The sequence below is a fragment of the Leopardus geoffroyi genome, chromosome C1, assembly GCF_018350155.1.
Source record: "Leopardus geoffroyi isolate Oge1 chromosome C1, O.geoffroyi_Oge1_pat1.0, whole genome shotgun sequence".
Classification (NCBI taxonomy): Eukaryota; Metazoa; Chordata; class Mammalia; order Carnivora; family Felidae; genus Leopardus; species Leopardus geoffroyi.
The window spans coordinates 217,399,473-217,419,641 of NC_059328.1; the positions used below are offsets into that span (position 1 = coordinate 217,399,473).

General features: G+C 50.7%; 1 protein-coding gene across 20 annotated transcripts in view; it reads left to right on the forward strand.

Annotated features, from left to right (window-relative positions):
- The window catches only part of AGAP1 (ArfGAP with GTPase domain, ankyrin repeat and PH domain 1), a 553,911-nt gene that overhangs the window by 403,061 nt on the left and 130,681 nt on the right, over positions 1-20,169 (forward strand). For 16 of the 20 annotated variants that reach the window (XR_006713257.1, XM_045481824.1, XM_045481825.1 and 13 more), the window contains one exon: positions 14,627-14,788. The exons of 2 other annotated variants lie outside the window; for them this stretch is intronic. Coding sequence is in view for 17 of the 18 variants with exons in the window: in XM_045481824.1 (XP_045337780.1) it covers positions 14,627-14,788 (162 nt within the window). In the remaining variant the exon portion in view is untranslated. Of the gene's footprint in view, positions 1-14,626; positions 14,789-14,863; positions 15,169-20,169 lie in introns of those variants that run through there. 2 more of the 20 variants (XM_045481834.1, XM_045481829.1) reach the window with 1 other exon arrangement.

Genomic DNA, 20,169 nt, shown 5'->3' on the forward strand with positions numbered 1-20,169 from the left:
GTTGTACTGCACACTTCAGAAACGCAGTGATCTTTGGACTGTGGTTTTGAATGAAGATATTACTCACGGTATCTTTATCCATGGGGTTGTTGGTGGAGACAGTTATTCCGGGTATAATATTTGACAGATTTTCAGTCAAGTTAAAATTATCTGTCATGTTACAAACTTTCCCTACCCTTAACCAGTGCAGGCGGGTTTCTTGGCGATTGACGTGAGATTCTCATGAGGTTCAGTCATACAGAACACCAGAATTTAGGGCAGGTTTTCAGAGCGGTTCATGCGTTTTCATGAAACCCCACACTTGCCCCAAAACTTAATAGTCATAATTATTAGATATCCTTTGTTCTTGTTTTTTCTTTCTCATTTTTGGAAATGATTGCAGAGGGGGATCAAGATTATGGTGGCCATGTGTTAATAATCATGGTGGGGAACAGGCATACACAGGATTGTCCCAGGCAAGACAGGATGAGCGTCACCCTAGTTAAGGTGGCTCACATGGGTACCCTTAGGGGTAGCCTCGGATTCTCAGGGGTACCACCCATGGGAATCCCTCACTTTATGCTGGCACAAAATCAGCATCCTTTTCTCTCAGGATGATCAGGATCTTGGCAGATTCAATCTTGGCCAGATGCATCACACCATGCCAGCCTGCCAGGCCCTCCGTGGACTGGGCCGTGTTGACACCCCTAGAACGTAGAGCTTGCCACACGTAGGCCACAGGCTCCTCTGCAACAGGGAAAAATCTTAACTACAGATTTTGGATGGAAACAAAACCGTCCACTCCGATCGACTCGTTTGTCATCTGGTTTAGGGAACCTTCTATCGTCCTACCTGCTGCATACTTGTGACCTGGTAAATATTTTGAAGCCAGTGTTTTTAATAGCTGTGTCAAAAGTGAGAAGTCATTAACCTCATCTTCTCCTTAACGTCATACCAGATGGATTCCGGCATTCAAGGAACAGATGACCTTAACGTCTCTCACTTCCTTATTCAAGTGAGCGTTGCCACAGTTCACGCTAGTTACAGACTTGAGTGGGTTGGTGATACCTAGTTTTCAGGCAGAGGAGGTAGAGATCAACCCCAGCCTTGGAAGCGACATAAAATATGTAGCACAGTCATTAGGCATTAGCCGCAGGTTAGCAAAATTCTGAAACAGCAGGAAACAGAAATAGTCTCTTTCAGTGGCTGTTAAGGGGGTCATGTCACACTTTTCAAAAAAGAAAAAGAAAAACTTTGTGGGACAAATCTTCACATTTAAATATGGGAAGTTTATTTTTTCCCTCTATTTTCCTCAAGAGTTGCTTATCTTGTTAAAAGGTTATTTGGATACAAAACAGGTAACCAAGGCAGCTTGTGATGCAAATTTAGGTTAATGTATTTTGACGCCTTCTGCATCCCCATAAATGGACGTGTAGCCATATGGAGTTTACAGTTGGATCAGTCTGTTAGGGTTTTGCAAGGTTAATTGTTTCTGTGTTCCTTTAAACCCCTCGTACCTTTCTGTTTGGTTCACTTGTCTTTCCCCGCGGCGTAAAACAGTACACCCCTCAAACCAGGCACTGGGTAGTTGTTTGTTGAATCTGTAAACGTCTGGCGTCTGCACACACATAGGCACGCACTCCCTGAATGTATAGTCAAGGTCAGGCCCCTCTGAGTGCTGAACTCCATCATCACCTGTGGTCCTGAGTCATTGCAAGGCTGCCCTCCCGTCAACTCCAGGGTTTCCTGTGGATGGATTACCGATGGAACCCAACCCTTCCAAGTTCCCCCACGGGCTGAGCGGGCTCAAGAAGCAGGGGAGTCCCGCTCAGTAACCTCAGGCCCATTGACTGGAGCTATTGTTAGGACCCAGGTGTGGCGGAAGGGAATGGAGTTTCTGAGGCTTGTAGGGCCTCTTTTCAGGTGGCCAGGCTTTCCGTTTGAGCCACCTGATACCACAGTACAATCACTGACTCCTCTGATGGCATGCCACCCACCATCAATAAAGGCTTGGGAGCCCTAAGGGTCCCTTTTCATAATCAAGCTGCCTGTCCCCTGGCTTAGGAGAGAGTAGTGGAATTACATAGAACAAGAAGTTTTTCAAGTACTCTTTTAAATGGCGACAAGACATTGTTTCTCTGACTTTGCAAATTAGCATTTGATTTCATTCAAGAAGAAAATAACCACCATTGACTTCAAACATAACAAAATGTTACATGGGATGCCTGAGGGGAATTGAGATCATTTTAAGAAGATGCAATTTATCATCTTTGCAGAATAAATTTATTCTGCAAAGTGCTTAAAACTGTGAGGATAGTTTCAGTGGGCATTTAAATAATATTTAAAATGCCCGGGTGTTAAAGGCACAGCTCTAGATCGACTGGATTTTTGTTTCTTCTGGCTTTCAAAACAACTTGACTCAAATTTATGTTCTTTGTACTACCATTTGTGTCTTGAGACGTTCTTTTTTTTGAAAGACCTTTTTACTGAGTACCTATTTTTGCTCGTTGATGCCTACTGGCTACTAGGCACACGTGAAGAAGTCAAAAAAATCAGAGGGACGCTACCGCATAAGGGAAACACCAACAGACCAAATCACAGTTCTCAGAAAGCAAAGATAGGAGGGCCATGTTGAAAGGGGGTGGGAAGAGGGGCCGGGAGGTCACGATGAAGATCGTCTGGCCCTCTCCCTGCCTGTTTCCAGCACTATAGTTTGTCTAGCTTTAGTTGTGGCATTTCTCAAAGTAAATCTCCCAAGATCCTTTCAAATAGTTGCCATACTTCCCCCCCTACATTTGTAATATTTTGGTATCGGGGATGTTTGGTTTTCTATGTTGAGAGTCCTTAGTTTCAGCTTATTGGATGATGATCGTTCTAGAAAACTTGACCACCCTCTGTGGCCATGCTAGCATGGTTTTCAGGATTCAGAGCAGCTAGAGGTGTGCCAATGACCCCCCCAGCCTCCACCTAGGTTCCGCCTCTGCCCCTGTGTTTCGTCTCTGTCCACAGCACCTACCACCATTCCACTGATGTGTGTGAATGCGTGTGAGTGTGTTCTGTGTGTGTCGGTAATAGTTTTGCACTGAAATGTAAGCCATCTAGGACAGGAGCTGTGTTTTGTGTACTTGTGTTGTTACAGTTCCAGAAGAGAGCCTGATGATGCTGCTGAGCGCTTCTGCCTGTCCGTTTGCTTGGCACCTGCCTGCCACCACACTGAGCACAGGCCAAAGTACTGTGTGGTGCTATGTCCTCTTGGGTTGGGGTGGGGTGTAAAAGGAAGGGAGGAGTCAGGGCAACCCAGGGCCACTGTGCTGAACAGCAGGAAGGTGGAGTTGCTATCAACCAAGACAGAGAAAGACCAGGTTGGAGTATGACGGACCAAGAGCAGGCAGGTGTTCAGGGGGCTGTTTTGCCCATTTGACTCGTGAAGAAATTGAGACTGATGGAGATGAATTTCCCAAAGTCACATAGCCAGTGGCCAGGCTAGGATTTTGAACTGCCTTTCTGATTCTGCAGCTGTGCTGGTTCCTCTTCATGGACCACATTGTGGCTGTCCCCCTGCCTTCGATATGCTTCGGTCTCACTCCACTTGGTGTTGGCCATTCTGGAGTACCGTGAGCATCTTCGTGGAGGTGGGCAGGGGAGGAGCTGAGATGCAAATTGGCCAGCAGACAGTATGCAAGCTCAAGGACTTGGTGGTCTGGATGACCTCACGCACAGCTAGTGAGAGAAGCATGGAATTTCCAGAAGCGGCTTAGCAACACATATCCAGAGCACCACAGATACTTATTTTCTTATGCCCACACCTTGAAAACTGTCCTAATGTAATAATTCCAAAGATCAAACTGTATGCAAGTGTTGGTTTTAATCAAAACTTTGAAATCCATCCTAGGCAGTAGTGAAATACTTAAGCAAAGTAAGAGACATACTCTGTTCTTTCTGATGTTTTTGTTTTTGTTTTTAAACCTGTAATTGACCCTGGAGCAGTGGGATAGGTCACGACCAGATTACCTCCTTTTCTAATCTGGGCATCTGTGTATCAGGTTTTCTTAAAGCTGAGGACTCTTATTTTTTTTCAAACCACATGATGTCAGCAGGTTAAGATCAGGGATGTGCCCTGAAGAAGCAGCCTTAGTTTGGTGCCTTTCTGTACCTTGAACAGAACGGGCGGATGGAACGTGTTCAGGACCCTGGACAGAGCCCTCCATGGCCTTGCCTAACTGAAAAGCTAGAGTTTTCTGCCTCAGACAGGGACAGTTGGCAGTTTGACTCCACATCTCTTTTAGGAGAAACTGCTAAATTCCTAAAGAGGGGAATTTACGTTATCAAAGAGGGAGCGCGTCCATTTAATTAACTTCTCTAATTGAGTTTTCTTCTAGACACGCTCAGTCTTCCCCCAGCCTGCTTGGCCAGCCGGTAGACCCTCCCACGTGAAACAGAATCTCTTTTGTAACTGACTAGTCACGACCACCAAACTCGAGAAATGGTTGTGGCTGATTATGTAAAAAGAGATAAGGCTGGAAAGAAACAGGAACCTCTTGAAATGATTTCATCTCTACCCAACGGCTCAGAGCGCCCTTGCGCCCCTCGGAGTGAGCTGGATTAATTTAAGCTTTATGTTGCATTCAGCTCAGAATCAACCAGAGAACAATTTGATTTTTGACCCTCGAGTGCGAAATCCTGACTTGCATTCCCTAGTCTGCCCCTTCCCAGTGTGTTCCCAGCATTGGCTCCCTCAGGCCGTCGGCCTTGCCTGACCACTGCGGACCCTGCCTTTCATCCCCTAAGATGAGATTGTGATATTTCAGCGCAAGCTGGCCATCCGGCATGAGAGAAAACCAAAGAGACTTGAGAGGAACAAGGCCGTCCTGCCCGCGGGCGTGTGCTGTGCTCCGTAGGATGAGGGGGAAACTGGGACAGCTCCCTCAGGGAAGGACAGAACATTCCAGGGCCTACCATTCACCTGAAGCACAGAGCCGGGTCCTGTCAGGTGGCTGGAGGCCCAGACCGGCACATCGCTCCCCCGTCCCCCACTCAGCTTTGAGGCCCAAGTCCAGTGAATGGCGACTCTAGCTGAAGTGTGTGAGTGTCCCCAGGCCCCCGTCCTGACCTCATTCTGATGTCATCTGCATCTTGCTAGACTGTGAAGTTGACCTTTTTTGTTTTCTTTGTCTCCTAGCCCTTAACACAGTGACCATCCCCCCCCCCGCCCCGCTTTTTTTTTTTTTTCTTTTTAACAGCTTCATTGAGATAAAAGCCACGTAACGCTACACTTCACTCGTGTAAAGTGTACAATTCAGGAGTTTCGGCTCTTTCCTAGAGGTACGCCACCATCACACGGTCCTTCCTAGAACGTTCCCGTCACCTCAGGGAAAAAATCCTGTACCCTAATTAGTGATCAGAACTTGTATGCTTAAGGCTGTCACAGAAACATATCTCCGTAAGTAAGGGCTTCACGTAAATGAAGATTGCGTCCCACGCTTCAGCTTTATTTCCAGAGCCGTGTTGGGGTGACTGAACGCGGCCCAGGTAGGAGATGGTTCTCCCCCACATTTTCTCTCCATTCTGGCCTCCTCCTATTGTGTTCCTTTCCTCCCCACTTTGTAACTCCGTCTAACACTGTGGTGTCTCTTCCTTCCCCCAACACCTGTCATCTTCCTCGAACCCCCATCGTGTCCCCGCTGCCCCTTCTTCTGACACCGTGTACCTCTGTGTGAGCGCCGTGAGCGGCAAAGGGAACCGGACAATATACCAGTCTCTGAAACATCTTCAGAGATTGGGATTCAAGTAAACCTCCTCCTGTTGAAAGCTCCCGTCAAAAGGACTGTGAGAAGGGGCGAGGTTTTGAACTTCACTTCACACTCACCTTTTAACAGAGGCCGGGATGTTGTGATTTCCTTGGATGGCAGAGGTGGCCTGTTCTTTATTTACTAGCCTGCACATCTCTCTGAGGTTCAGAAAGGACGGAGCCCTTCTTAAAGATCCAAATTAGCTTTATATCGCTGGCCTTGTCTCGAAGGAAGTGTGTTTTAATTCACTGGCTCCTACATGCCCTCGTCTTGAGTTGTTAGAAGGTCTTAGCCCTCAACTGATGCCCCCACCCCCAACCCAGCCCCGACAAATAGCCCTGCCTTTGATCATTTTGAATTCTTTTAATACCAAAATAAAAAGGATTTTTAGGAATATCTCGTACCTAATACTGCCAAATGGGCGAGTTAGGGTATATGTGAACGCAAGAGAGAGAGAGGAGGGCTGGTATCCGTCCACCTGCGCTCTTCCTGTTTCCTGTTCCTTTGTTTTTCTACAGATCCGTATCCTCCTTTTGAGTATAAACTGTAAGGTGTGTTTGTCTCTCTTCAACACCTGGGAAATTCACAGCCAGCCAGCCCTTGGGACCACCAGCAGCACGTCCGGTGGTGTGGGTGGCTTCCTGCAGCAACTTCTTGGCGTCCCTTCTCCAAACCAGACCCACTAAGGCAGAGTGGGGAGAGGCACTGCCTCCAGAGTCTGGGAACGGCCTGACCTCTGACCGCACTGGGGACCGGGGATGGGTGTTGGGACGGCCAACGGCAACAGTGGTAGCAGGTGGCGGGTGCGGTCACACAGTCGCAGGGGGACACCGCCCCTTTCCGGCGCGGGGCCGAAGGACGCCTCCCCCAAGGCAGACACGTTTCCAGACGCTGGGGAGCAGCAGGGCCTTGGAAATCACATGCACGGAACCCCCGTGTATGGGAGTATCAGCCGGGATATCAAAAACCTATCTACACCCACCTGGCAGTGACAGCTCTCACCGAGGCAAGCTCCCTGCAACAGTTCATCAGAAATGGCCCAGCTAATGATCGGCTGGGCAGATAATCGGAGGAGAGTTAATTGTAAGGTTCGATATGGCATCTTGTCAGCAGAGATAAGTTGTCACGTTTTCCACTTGAGCTGAAACTAAATGATTGTAAAATAAGTTATGAGTGTCCTTGGGCCTGTCTGCCGGAATGATAGCTAAGAATACATTCCTGGCCATCAGTCTCCAGCAGGCTGCTTGATATTTATGCGAACGGAATGTTATTTTATTCCCCTCTGGTCATGCTTGTCAGCTCCCCGAGTGAAAAGTGAGGCGCGTCTTTGACTCCTACTTCACATCCCGGAGCCTGGAGAGACTGCAGATTGTTATCATTATTGCTCATATTATATATTTTTTGGGGTGTGCGTTGAACATTGATGCCCGATTGGGAAGAACTAATGGCTGGCATTGAGCACGCGGGATGCCAGCGGACCAGCCCATCCCGGCCCCGCGCCGCGCATCCTGGGGACTCCCAAGGCCCTCCGTCAAAGCCGGTTTAGATGTGGAGTAATGAGGCGCTCGCCTTTTTTAATTTGGCATGCCTCCCTTCCCTTCGCTTCGACCCGCCCGTACTTAGCGCCGTCGACCGTCGGCGCCTGTCCCGGTGCCCAGTAATTGATACAAAATAAAATGCATTATTTGTATTCAGTCAGGAGGAGCGGATTGCGTTCCGTGGGCTGTGGCTAGAGCTCATTTACAGTGTCTGAGGCTGGGCTTTCCGGGCCTCTTTCACTTTGAGGGATACCTTGTCAGGCAGGAAGAGTCGTCGGAAATGGAAAAGCACAGCATGGAAGCCTAGTACGTTTTGATTGCTCATATTTTAAACCGGAGGAATGTTACACAACTCCTGTTGAAAGGGAGTTTTCAGGATCTGGAAGCCAGGGGCATCGGTACGGCAGCTCGAGACCCACTTAACTAGAAACCGGAGCTTTCTCGGCAGCCCCAGCCCCAGCCCCAGCCCCAGCCTCAAGAACAGGCTGGCCGGCCAGAGTCCTGTCTCCTGCCGAGGCCTCCCTGACCCAGGGCCCTGCCCCTCCTCGACCGCTGTCTGTTGGCCACCGGGATCGGCTCCTCTGTGCCGCGGTTGTGGCCCCCTCTCGTCCACTCCTGACCTGCACCTGCTCCCGCTGACCCTGGCCCGGATCGTCTGCTTTTTCCAGGCACTTGTGGCCCCGCCCCGCCTCGGCCCACCCTCCAGAGACACCCAGCCTCGAGGTGGCCGCTACCCGTGCAATGAAATTTCCAGGGCCCGGGCCATGGGGCGTTGGGGCATCGACACAGGCGGGGAGAGGGCGGTGGACAGAGGCGGGAAGCGTCTACAGGAGGCGGTAGACGGAGGAAAGTCACGGCCCCAGCTTGTCAGCTCTAAATCGGGGCACGGATGGCACTCTGTGGGACCCAGCCCCTACGAGCAGCAGGTCAGGCGGCCGATGGGAAGGACTGGGGGATTCACGTGTACTGGGTGCACATCGTTTATTCCTCGTCTGCAGTGGAATGTACGGGGCTTACCGGTGCTGATCCTGCTTTTGCCTTCTCATTATGACAACCCTGTGTCCTCTCAGACACTCGCCTCCCTCCCGTGGCCAGGTTCGGGCTCGTGTTTCCGGTTTTCCCCCCACCGCTCCCCAGAGCCTCCTCCTGACTCAGTGGTTCTGTTTCTCCAGGGATGCCACAGGGCTGGCCTGCCTGCTTGACCTGGGAAGGTGGGCGTTCAGACGGCTCCTTACCTTACCTCTGTCTGCATGCCGGAGTGCTTGTGTTAGCCCACCGTTACACCCGTGCAGCTGACGTGCTGCCTGGACACATGATCCCTCTCTTCGTTCTCTCTCCGAGTAGCGTGGCCCCAGAAAAGCAGTCTTTTGTGAAGGCACCAAGCAAGAAACTAGATCGGCCTCCATTCGCTCCTTAGAAATTGGCTCCGCGGGGCAGGGGTTCCCCCCTTTTTTCTTTGACGAACCCCAGGTGCCTGGACAGAGTTGGCTCATAGAGTACTCGGTGTCCGTGAAGTGTTTGTGTCACCTGTACGGCTTCTTTAAGGGAAATACTCTCACAGTGTAAATAGATTTCATTCCGGGTGTTAGATGCTCACCAAAAAATAGGTCCCGGACTGCTGGAAAGTCGCACAGCTGGCTTGGCACAAGCATGCTTGCGGTTTTAAAACGAAGTCACAAAGTTGATCGCACTTCTCGGTTATCCTCCGGGAAGTAGTACCATCCACCTGCGTGAGCACCTCTGGAAGGGAGGTCGTCAGTTCTGTATAAAACTTAATTCCACAAATATGCGCAGAAGTCCCATTTTCATCCAGTGTCTCCTCCAGGCTGTGTCCCGGTAACGAGGTTGAGCCCAAGTCCCTGCCTTCGTGAGGCTCGCGCACTCTCCAGGAAGGCGTTTGTCAACGAGGAGACGCGTGTGTGGGTGATGCGCTGTCACACGTGGTGAGCGCCACCTGGCACGTGAGGCGGGTGGGGCTGGATGTGAGGCAGCTGGGGGCCGTGGCCGGAATGGGGGAGCGTCTCGAGGGGCGTCTCCTTGGACTTCTAAGACCTGCACCTTCCTAGTTCCCCTGGAAGCCGACAAGCGTCCAGCTCGCTTTGGCTTCCCCATGAAGGAGGGGGTGAGGAGTTATGTGGGGTGCTCCCAAGACCCACACAGTCCCTCTGTGGCCGGTCCACTGCTGGGGCTGGGGCAGCGGCTTGACTGGAGCAGGGGTCAGCCATGACCAGACACAAACAGCAGAGAGGGGCTGTGCTTTGAAAAGGATCAGAAATCAGGTGGTGGCTGGGCGAGGGCATGGGGTCATGGAGGGTTTTGTTAGAAACGAGAGACAATACAATGATACAGCACGTTTGATGCAGCCCGGGGAGGGTAGGAGAGGCTGGGGGCCGAGTCACTCCAGCGGCAAAATGGGGTGGAATCCAGCTCCCAGTTGCAGGGAGGTCCCAGGTCCATCAGGGACCGGCACAGGAAGGGGAATGCTCACTTCTGATTGCTGCTTTTGGGGGATTTTTCTTTTGTCTTCAGCAAAATGAAAAATGATGTCTCTGTGGGGGATGGAGTGAGGTGTGGGGCATTTAAGGAGAATGGAGAAGGTGTGGTACAGCCTCTTGCAGAGCAGGGAGTGGCTTTATTCAGTTTCCTGGTGCATCCAAGGGCAGGCCAGAGGTCTGGCCTCCGGTCCAGCCTGGCCCAGTTTGGGGGTCATAAAGATAGAGGAGGCCAGTGGGTGTGAGGCTGTTTCCTCCCTCCCCCCCCCCCTCCCCACGGGGCCTGAGTACAGGTGCTGAGCCAGGTGCAGGGTGGAAACTAGCAGTCAAGTCGGGCTAAGGGTCAGGAAAGGCAGAGGGAGGAGAGTGTCACGAGCATAACCTTCAGAGTGTGGGTCCCGGTGTTAAGTGAGCTGGGAAGACAAAAATAAGACCCAGAACAGCCGGCTCGTGGTGGTGGGTCTGGGTTAGAACCATGAGGGCTGGATGGAAGGAAAGAGCTTAGCAAGGGGGAGGCTCGGGAGGCCGGGCTGCTGCAGTGGGGGGCACCTTGGAGGATCTGGACGGCATCACTCGTGAGGATGGGGTGAGCGGCTGCCGGGCAGTCCGTGAGCCAAGGGGCATAAGCCAGGGGGTCGGCTTGGCGGGGGTGAGCGGAACCTTCCAGGGAATGGTGTCTAGGAGGCCGGGGCTGGAGGAAGAGTGGCTTGCAAGCCGCACCTGTGTGTCCGGTTGAGGGGGGTGGGGGGAGGGGGGCTACCAGTGCCGTCACCTGAGAGGTGTGTCCCCAGGGGAGAGCCAGGTCCTGCCAGCTGAAGCGAGCGTCCTGAGGAGTTCGCTCGTGCGAGGGAGTTTGCACGGACAGCCCGTAACTCCCGGACGCGTCTGAGAGGGCGACGAAGAACAAAAGAGCAGCTCTGATTCCGCACTTGTCTCACCATGGCCGTTTTAGAGCAGGCGGGTTTTTGTGGGGGGAGCCGTCCTCTGTGTCCTGGCGCATTCTTCGGCGTCTCTGGCTTCTCCGTAGTCCGTGCCTGTAGCGCCTCCACCTGTCTCTGTCGAGAACCCAGAGTGTCTGCAGACGTGACCAGATGTCCCTGGGCGGGGGTTTCCGATGGAGAGCCAGTGGCTTCGTGGAAACACGGAGCCACAGGCGGATGACGCGCTGGCCTTGAAGCTTCCCCGTGGGAGAGAAGGCTTGCGGTAAAGGCTGCTGCTGGTCCCTCGGGGGAGGGTGGGTGTCATGACTGGCGTGCGTTTCCTTCTCAAGACTGCCACTCAGCTACCTGCTCCAAGCGAGTCAGCCAGAGATTTCTCCCTGAGTTACAGATATCCCAAGATGCCCAGATAACTCGGTAATGAGATCGCCGTGTCCCTGACAGTGATCTCTAGGAACAGTTTTCTGAATCTGGAATGGAGGGGGATCCCTAGAAACAGACACCTGTCGTTTTGTTCCACAGGAGGGTGAGTTATGACCAATATACCCTTGAGCGCAAGGTCATTCCCAAGTAGGATTCTAAAGTACATTGCGAGAGGGGCACCTGGGTGGCTCAGTTGGTTGAGCATCAGCCTCTTGCTTTGGGCTCAGGTCATGATCTCGAGGTTCCTGGCATCGAGCCCTGCGTTGGGCTCTGTGCGGACAGCACGGAGCCTGCTCAGGATTTTCTCTCTCTCTCTCTCTCTCTCTCTCTCAAAATAAATAAAACATTAAAAATAAACAGATTGTTAGAGAAGTGCTTTGTATATACATAGAAAAGGGAACAGCAATTTAATTAAGCAGAATAGTTCGTTGAGGAGAAAAAACATTACATAGATTTCCCTTGGTTGTTTTAAAATCATCAAAAACATGACTAGGTTGGATGCCCACCTACAGCCGCGTATTTGACAAGAGTGTTTGGTGGTTTATCAGCAAGTCCGAGGATCCGGGAGCTGGCTTCACAGGTGACCTGCCGTACCCGGGTCTCGTTCGCCGGTCTCCCGGTGCTTCCAGGTGTGGATTACCGCCTCTGAAATTTGGGGCTCAGTTTGGACCCCTCCCTCTTTAATGTCTTCTCTGTCGCCTTGGGTGGATGTACGAACTTGTGTGCTCGAGGCAGCCAGGAGTAAATAGGCAAGGCAGTCGTGAAGGATAATGATGTGCAGGGCCCTGCCCTACCCTGTGAGGAACAGGATGGCCCAGCCGTCGCATTCCAGATCACAGGCTGCTACCATAGAGACAGATGGGCGGAGTGTTGGAAGAGCCTAGAGAGCCCAGAAATAGATCCACCACACACGTATGGAAGCTGTTCTGTGACCATGTACAACTCGCATGTGTATTCTGAGCATCTGATCCAGAAGTGTTGGTGCACGCCTTAAAAAAGAACTGGGGTGGGCGGGGGGGGGAGGGGTACCTGGGTGGCTCAGGTCGGTTGAGAGTCCAGTCCTTGGTTGTGATCGCGAGTGTTTGTGAGTTCGAGCCCCATGTCAGGTTCTTTGCTGCCGGTGCAGAGCCTGCTTGGGATTCTCTCTCTCTCTGCCCTTCCCCAACACGATCGCTCTCTCTCTCACTCTCTCTCTCTCTCTCTCTCTCAAATAAACAAATAAATAAACTTTAAAAGAAAAAGAGAATGGGAGGGACCTGGGGCAGCCGCTCCACGCTCAGTATCATATGGGGGAAACGGGCGTCTAACTGCCCTAGGGAACAGGCGTGCCACTTAGATGCAGGTAACTGACAGACGTCCATGTGCAGAAAGCCCATCTTCGGGGTCAGTGGTTCAGGGATGAGAAATGTTAGTTTGGGAGAGAGCGTCACAGCACTGGGGGTGACATGTGGGTTGGGACGCACAGTTGGGAATGAAAATGGTGCACTGAATTGAGTGGGTGCCCAAGGGCCAGAGTAAAATAGTAAAAGGGCAGTTGTCATTGCCTGTTTTCCTCATCCACCTCCAGGATGGGTAGTGGGGACGGTCATTGTGACAGCTGTTCTCCCGTGCCTGACACAGGGTAGACTCTTAACCCTTAATGGTCAGAGAGTGAATGAAGACTTTTGAAATCTGGGCAGAAGATAGGTGAAATGGACAAAAATTAAATCATGATAAGGTGTGAGTGTGGAGTAATATCCTAAGAGGGTTGGACCAGCTTTAGGAGGCTTAGAGCCTCTTAGAGGCTTTAGGACCAGCTAACGCTCTTGTCCCAACACCCCTTGGCAGCACCAGGCAGACTCTGAACTCTCTGAAATTGTGTGCAACGTGTTAATTAGAATAGCCTTTTTTTCTGGGATATTTACAGTTTTCATCTGCTATCCAGTGGGCTCTAGTATTTTTAAAATATGGAGAATTGCTGCTTTTAGAAGATGAATATTGTAGAAAAAAGTCTGGGAAAAGAAGGCAGAATGCCCGAAGAAAAGAGACACATCAGCTGCTCTGTCCAGGCCAGGGGGGCAAGGACGGGACCAAGGGCAACTGTGGCTTAAATGGAGAGCAGGGGCGAGCTCGAAAGGCCATACCAAAAAGAAATGGTGACTTTGTGAATAAAGACTCCTCTTCTAGCCCCAGCCTTCTCAAGCCTGTGTCCCTCACCCAAAACAGGGACAGAAGCAGCCAAGAGGGGACTCGGGCCTGCTTGCTACTCCTTGGGCAAAGTTACCCAGTGAGGTTTACCAGATGTCTGGCCTGGGAGGGCACGTAGAGGGAAGTCAGTTTTGGGGGAGGGCAGGTCCCTGAGACACCCAGTTGTCACTCTTCCTGAGACTCCTTAAAATGGTTGCCAGTGTTTCAGTGGACCCTGTTGACCAGTCTCCGGGGTCTCGTGCCATCAGATGTTCCCAGGTTACCCTGCGGGAACTTTGGGGTGGCCCAGCCTCCGTGCAGCCCTGCTCCTTTTCATGATACTTTGCCACCTTCTAACGTATCTGGGGAGGGACTCTCTTTCTGTCTTTCTCAGTGATGGATCCCAAGCTTCTACAAACATGGCCCACAGTCGGTGCGCAAAACGTACTAGTTGAACAAATTAAGTACTTTGCAGCGAACTTTCTGTCTTTTGAGCTACCGAGATGCTGAATCATGAATCCTTCAGGCTTTGCGGGTGTTTGGTTGGTGTTTCTCCATCACCGTTTCAAAGCACTTTCTCATTCTGGTTGAATTGCATGTTCATTCCCTGAACAAAGAGAACTACTCTGCTGTTCTCTCTGATAAAGAGGAAAATGGACATAAGAAATTGAGTTTCCCCTATAGTGAATTATCACATCTGGGCACTGGTTTTAAAATTGTATAAATAGCTTCAGTGGATCAAGAGTCGGCGGGTCCGCCGTGGTGGGAGAGTGAGGTGGCGTGCCATTTCTCGATAATAATAAACGGGTGTCGCAGTCGTGTTAGTGTTGAGGGTGGAAGTTACGAGAATCGGGCATCCCTCCGTCCTGTGTGCACGCACAGAACCAGACCCACCCACGAGGACGCCTTCTATGCATTCGTGTACGTCTCTAAATTACTTTTAATGTATCAGTGTAATTATGGGAAGAGAAAAGTAAACTAATGAAACGCACGAACTCCCCACTTTCCTTTTCCAGAACACCAGTCGGGCAAAGTAGAGAACTTGAAGTTCTCCACAGCCTGCAGATGATCCAGAAATAAAGGCCTTGTTTTTGAATGGCAGGCGGTACATGAGAGCGGGTGGCCCCGTGACGTTTGAATGCTGGATGCTCTGGGCCTCCAACCCAGCGATCTCACATTAACGTAGTACCTGTGGGGCCTGATGTGATATTGGAGGAACATTGCTTTCGTGTTTTTGCAAAGCCTGCCTTTCTTCGAGTGTTAACTTTTGCGTTCTTTTGCCTTTTCCGGTCTGATGGCAGACACGGGGCTGGGCGACTCCGTGTGCTCCAGCCCAAGTATCTCCAGCACCACCAGCCCCAAGCTCGACCCGCCCCCCTCCCCTCACGCCAACAGAAAGAAGCACCGAAGGAAGAAAAGTACCAGCAACTTCAAAGCCGATGGTCTCTCCAGCACTGCTGAAGGTAAGGCTTCCCGGGGACTTCAGGGTGAGAGTCTGCATTTCGGAAAATTAATTTTTCTTTTCCCGATGGGCGGAGTCGCATACCCTTAGAACCACCGATGCACGGCAGCGCAGGTCACCGCGTGTGCCCTCTTTGTACAAGACGGCACTAGTGGGGCCCTTGGAAGCTTCTCGTCGCTGACTGATTCTCGAGATTTTTCAACCAAATCAGTCGTCTTACCTCCCGGCACTCCTCTGGTGTGAGGCAACTCCGGTCTCCCTGTCACACGCCTGGCCAGGTTCTCCGTCTTGCCCTCCCTCCACACCCTGGGGCGAGCACGTCCACTCCAACTGGGAGGTGCGCCATGTTGTATTATTCCAATAAAGGTTGTTGCCTCTCCTCCTCTAGGAGTCTTTTCTGATACTGGCTGGTCTCAATCCTTATGAGGCAGCTACCTCGGTTCCGGCTTTTGGCAACCTGTTATGAATACACGCTCCTTCTGTGAGTGTCTATCCACTCTTGTTGTTTTGTGGCCTCTATTAATATTCCAGCTGTCACGGTTTATCACGGTTTGGCTTGATTCTCCTTTCACTTACGTCAAGCCCTTCATTTTTATTCTCGGTGATGGCCAGATGTGACCTTTCTGAAGTGGCTCCTTCAGATGGATTTACATGTTGTTATTCCAGGGATACAAAGTGGTGATGCACACACACACATACATCCCATTATGAGAGGCGACATGAATGCAGTTGTAAGAAAAAACAAGCTGAAGAAATACTTCAAAGGAAAATTAAAATTTCACAGCGTTCTTGTTGACCACGAATTGTTACTTGTGGCGCCGTCCATAGTGAAGGGGTCTGTTTTCAACAAGGATTCCACACACACACCAGAAATACTTTTATAACTTCTACTCTTGTTCTTTCCCCATTTCTGCCGTGCTTTTTCTGAATCCTCTGCCTGTTGGTTCGGAAGTACAGTTTGCAGCATTCGAGAAAGTGGCTTATTCCCTCCTAATAGCCAGCGAGGAGCCTATAAGCCCACAGTGCATCCGCTAGTAAGGAAGGAACAGAGTTTATGGTGCACGCGCAGAGTTTGATGTTTACGCGATTCTGGGAGCTGAGTGGCGGTGTGGTTTCTTGCATAATGAGGAGTCAGACGTTCAGAGTGGCCAGTAGCTTGCTCTCGTGGCGGCCAAATGGGGAAGAGACTGGAAGCCCTTCTTTACATTTCTTACCGTTTTGCCTCCCATAGGCTCCCTGCTAATAAGTTCAGCCAATAAAGACCGACTTTTTCCTGTTATGACAAATGAGGATGATTCTGTTCTATCAGCAGTGGTGAAAAATAACGATTGTGGATCACAGCACCCACCCAGACGTTACTGACCTTCCCACTGGAAGAGAATCGGCCCCAGATGCTGAGCCTTGCTGAGACTCTTTCAAACAGCCCTTTACCAAAGGCCCCTCCCCCCACCCCCACCCCCGCCATAGCCAGGGGCGTGTGGACACGCCCCACCCTAACAGGAGGCTTAGAGCAAAACCAGGAAGAAGCCTGGCCTCTCATGAGGGTGGGTGACGTGTGCCACACATACCCAAGGGCAGAGTAAGATTTGCTTTAGGGAAAGGCTTCCTGTCCGGGTCACAGATAAACACCTTATTGGGTGTGTCGTGTTTCAGACTGATGACTTTTTTCCAGGAGCGACACTTGGTAGACACTGATTATCAGGTCGACGTATAATGTACATTATCCATACGTCACACGTTCCAAGTATCCCACCTACCCACCTGACAGAGTGAAAGCCGTGCGAATAAGATATAGCCATAAAGTGAGTTAGTAGTTTCATGTTTGATTGGACTCCTGCTTCAAACCAGTGTCCCAGTCAGCCAGTGGGGAATCGAAGGAAGTTTGAGAAGTGTCCATGAGCTTGTTGGACACCTAAGAAGCTTCCAGCCCGTTTCGTGCGTTACCGGGATTGTACCCTGTGCTCTGAGCAATAGCGTGTAATAAGGCTGAGACAGATCCTCGATCCAAAAACAACCACGGACCCTGTCATCAAAAGGCGTTACTGCTGAGGTGATGACACAGACAGAAAGACAGACTTCCAGGCACCACAGAAACACCCAAATTAGAAGTCACAATGGTGTCGAGAGGATAGATGATGAGTAATGGTTGACGTGTGTTCACAAATTCAACACCAACGATCAGAAGGGAAACTGTGCCCCTCACTTCCTAGTTAAGAGATTATTGTACCTGTAACGCCAACGGCCGTGACATCTTTTCAGTAGAAAATAAGGCAACAGGTTCTCTATAAAAAGAAAACGTATCATTTTTCCCTAGGAAAGGTTACGCACAAAACAGTAAATGAGTCATTTTTGTGAGACACGCTATATCGCGCTATTTCTAAGGTACGCTTTTTTCCCCACGTTGTAACATCTCTGAAGTCATAATGCAACCTGCAATTGAGGTCATTTTAGATTCAATGATACACAATATTTTTTTAACAGTCTTAACAAACTAGTAGCTCCTTTAGGTAAATGGTGTAAACCGTCTAACTGAACCATCTGTTTTTGAAGTTAAAGCTAGCTGTATTTGTTTGCTTTTTAGAGGATAGTGTTTAATTTTAATTATATCTCTATAGGAGTGGTGTGGAACCCCAGGGGCCAATGGGGGGGGGCCAGTTATCAGGGCCCAGAGGGAGAGCTGTCTGGAGAACGCCTCCGGTCGGGAACAACGACCCTCAGGAGAGGGACGTATGCAGCCTGTGGGGAGGGACCCGAGAGGATCACCCTAACCTCATTCCTCTCCCTGATTTCTCTGATCCCCTTCCTCCCCGCTTTGACTAAACCCAACTGGAAACCAAAGAGCACCAGTCACATAGGTCCAGGTTCAAGGCAGAGACAGAAAAGGCAGAGACGAGGCAACGGAAGCCAGGGACTCATGCCTCTTACGTGCCTCTTAGCAATCCCTGGGGAAGTCCGTGCCACTGACTCTTGCAGGAATGTAGGAGACCAGCAGCCTCTCGCTCAGGGGTGTGTACTGCCCAGCACCGTCTCCCGAGGGCCTGACCGAAGCCCGGCCAACGGGGCGGTCGGAGCTTCCTAAACGCACTTCGGTATCATTTCCCAGCCGGGTGCAGGAAGGAGCCCGCCGCACAGCTTTCCTAGACTCCCAGCCAAGCACAAATATTCTGGTGCCAGATGTTCCTCAACTCGGTGGTGTGTGTGTTCCCAAAGTATGAGCTAAAAGTGCATATCATCAGTATTTATGTTGCCTCAGAAGCCAGAAAGCCTCTGTCCACACGGGGGCTCTCGGTCTACCTGATAGAAATAAGGACCTCCCTTCTAGCCAGGTTTTTGCAGCATCAGCATTCGTGGTTAGTTATCCTAGTTCTCTTATGCTGAAGAACGACGATTAAACTCCACACTCAGTGGCAGATGATGCTGTACCCAGGGCGCCTGGGTGGCTCAGTCGGTTGAGCGTCCGACTATGGCTCAGGTCATGATCTCACAGCTCGTGGGTTCGAGCCCCGTGTCGGGCTCTGTGCTGACCGGCTCAGAGCCTGGAGCCTGCTTCGGATTCTTTGTCTCCCTCTCTCTCTCTCTCTCTGCCCCTCCTCTGCTCCTTCTGTCTCTCTCTCTTTCTCTCTGTCAAAAATAAATTTTTAAAAAGGTGCTGTAACCTGTCAAACAGTCATTTACATATGTTTATAACTTAAAATGAATGGGGTGAAATCTAGTAAGTTATAGGAGCAGATACTCTGATCTTCAGAAGTATAAACATAAAACAATTCCTTTATGTATATTTGGAGTTCCAAATCGCAACTCGATTGTGTATGTATATGCGTGATGTATATGATGAGCCCTAGAGCAGGTGTTTGGATGATCAAGCCAGTCACTGGGCTCACGTATAACTGTTCATGTCATTTAAAGAGTCAAAAATTAAAAGCGATCGAGCCCCCTCCTTGTGGCGTGGAGGAAATGTGAGGTACAAGCTGGGGCAGTGCGCTCTTTGTGAGAGTGACACCATATGTCACATAAAGCAGAGTACTCCAGGAGGGTGATGGATGCCTGGTTGCTCCCAGTGCTGATAGCTGAGGTTGCTCACTTTGGGCGGGCATAGGACACCTTCTCACTGAGATTAACTTTGAGAAGAGGGAGCCTCTTAGAAGCCAACATCCTCTAACCACCATAAAAGAGGGGCAGGTGGTTACCACGTTTTTTTTAAAAAAAAATTCACGTATCCCATCTCTACCCGTACTCCTATTTAATAGACCGTTGGGAACATTGGATATTAAAGTATTGGTGATCTTGATTTTAAATTGGATTTGATTTGCTCAGAATTAATTACATTTCGGAAAGCGTTGTATGTTCAGATCCGGGCTCCGTACGCTACGATGGTTATAGACCGATGAAGGTCAATTCAGATGTGGGCAGGGAGCCCGGGCGTGGGGACAGCCCATGTCACGGAGGGAACCTTTGAAGTGAGTGGGAGAAGAGCTGCAACAAAGGACGGTGGCAGGAGAGACACGAACTATGTTCACGTAATGGAAGGGACCCTGGCTGGCCCAGGAGTAGATTTCTTTGGGGCCACTGGGCGGAAGCTTCAAGAAGCTGGATTTTGGTTCAGATATTAAAAGGGAAACTTTGGGAGAGTCAGGGCTGCCCTGAGAGGTGGGGGCACCATCCCCTGCAGTGGGCACCGCACTGGCTGCAGTGGATTCCGGGCTCTAGAAGGACGCCCTGGGCTCGACAGAACCAAGCTGGAGGGCACGTGCCCAGAAACCCCTGGGCAGCGGGAACCACGTAGACCATTAACGACCTGCCGTCTTTTGGCACCGTCTTTGAATGGCGATCCTGCCTTGGCCATTTCGTACCCAGGGTCCACTGGGGACTCACCATCACTAAAAAGAAACCGTGGACCCCACAGTCTCGTTCTCTGGTGCCAGTTCTGGTGGTTCTCGTTAGTTTTGCAACATGCATGCAAGTTTGCATCAAGTGCTAATTTCCCTGTTTCCCCAGTGAAAAGGTGGAAGGAGAGAGAGGTTAAGTGGCTTTCTTGTCCAGGGTCAGGTTGCTGGTAGGTGACAGAACTGTCTCTTGATTCTCTGCCTCAAACTCCTTCCACCAGGCAAAAAGCAGGTCTTTGAGGTGTGTGGAGTGGCTTTTGAATCTAGGAGTGGGGCAGACAGAGTCGCTTCCTCGACATTTCTTAGATTCCACGTAAAGATCCTTTCATATGGATCGTGACATCCAGAAGTTGCGTAGCAAAGACCTTCCTTTAAAAACTCAGAGCCGGTCTGGATTTGCCCGATCTTAGTACACAGGAGGGTATGCAGAAATCCTGACAGGTGTCTTTCCCCCTTGGGTTCGCCGCGCTCTGTTCTGAAAGTCTCAGAAGAGAATTTA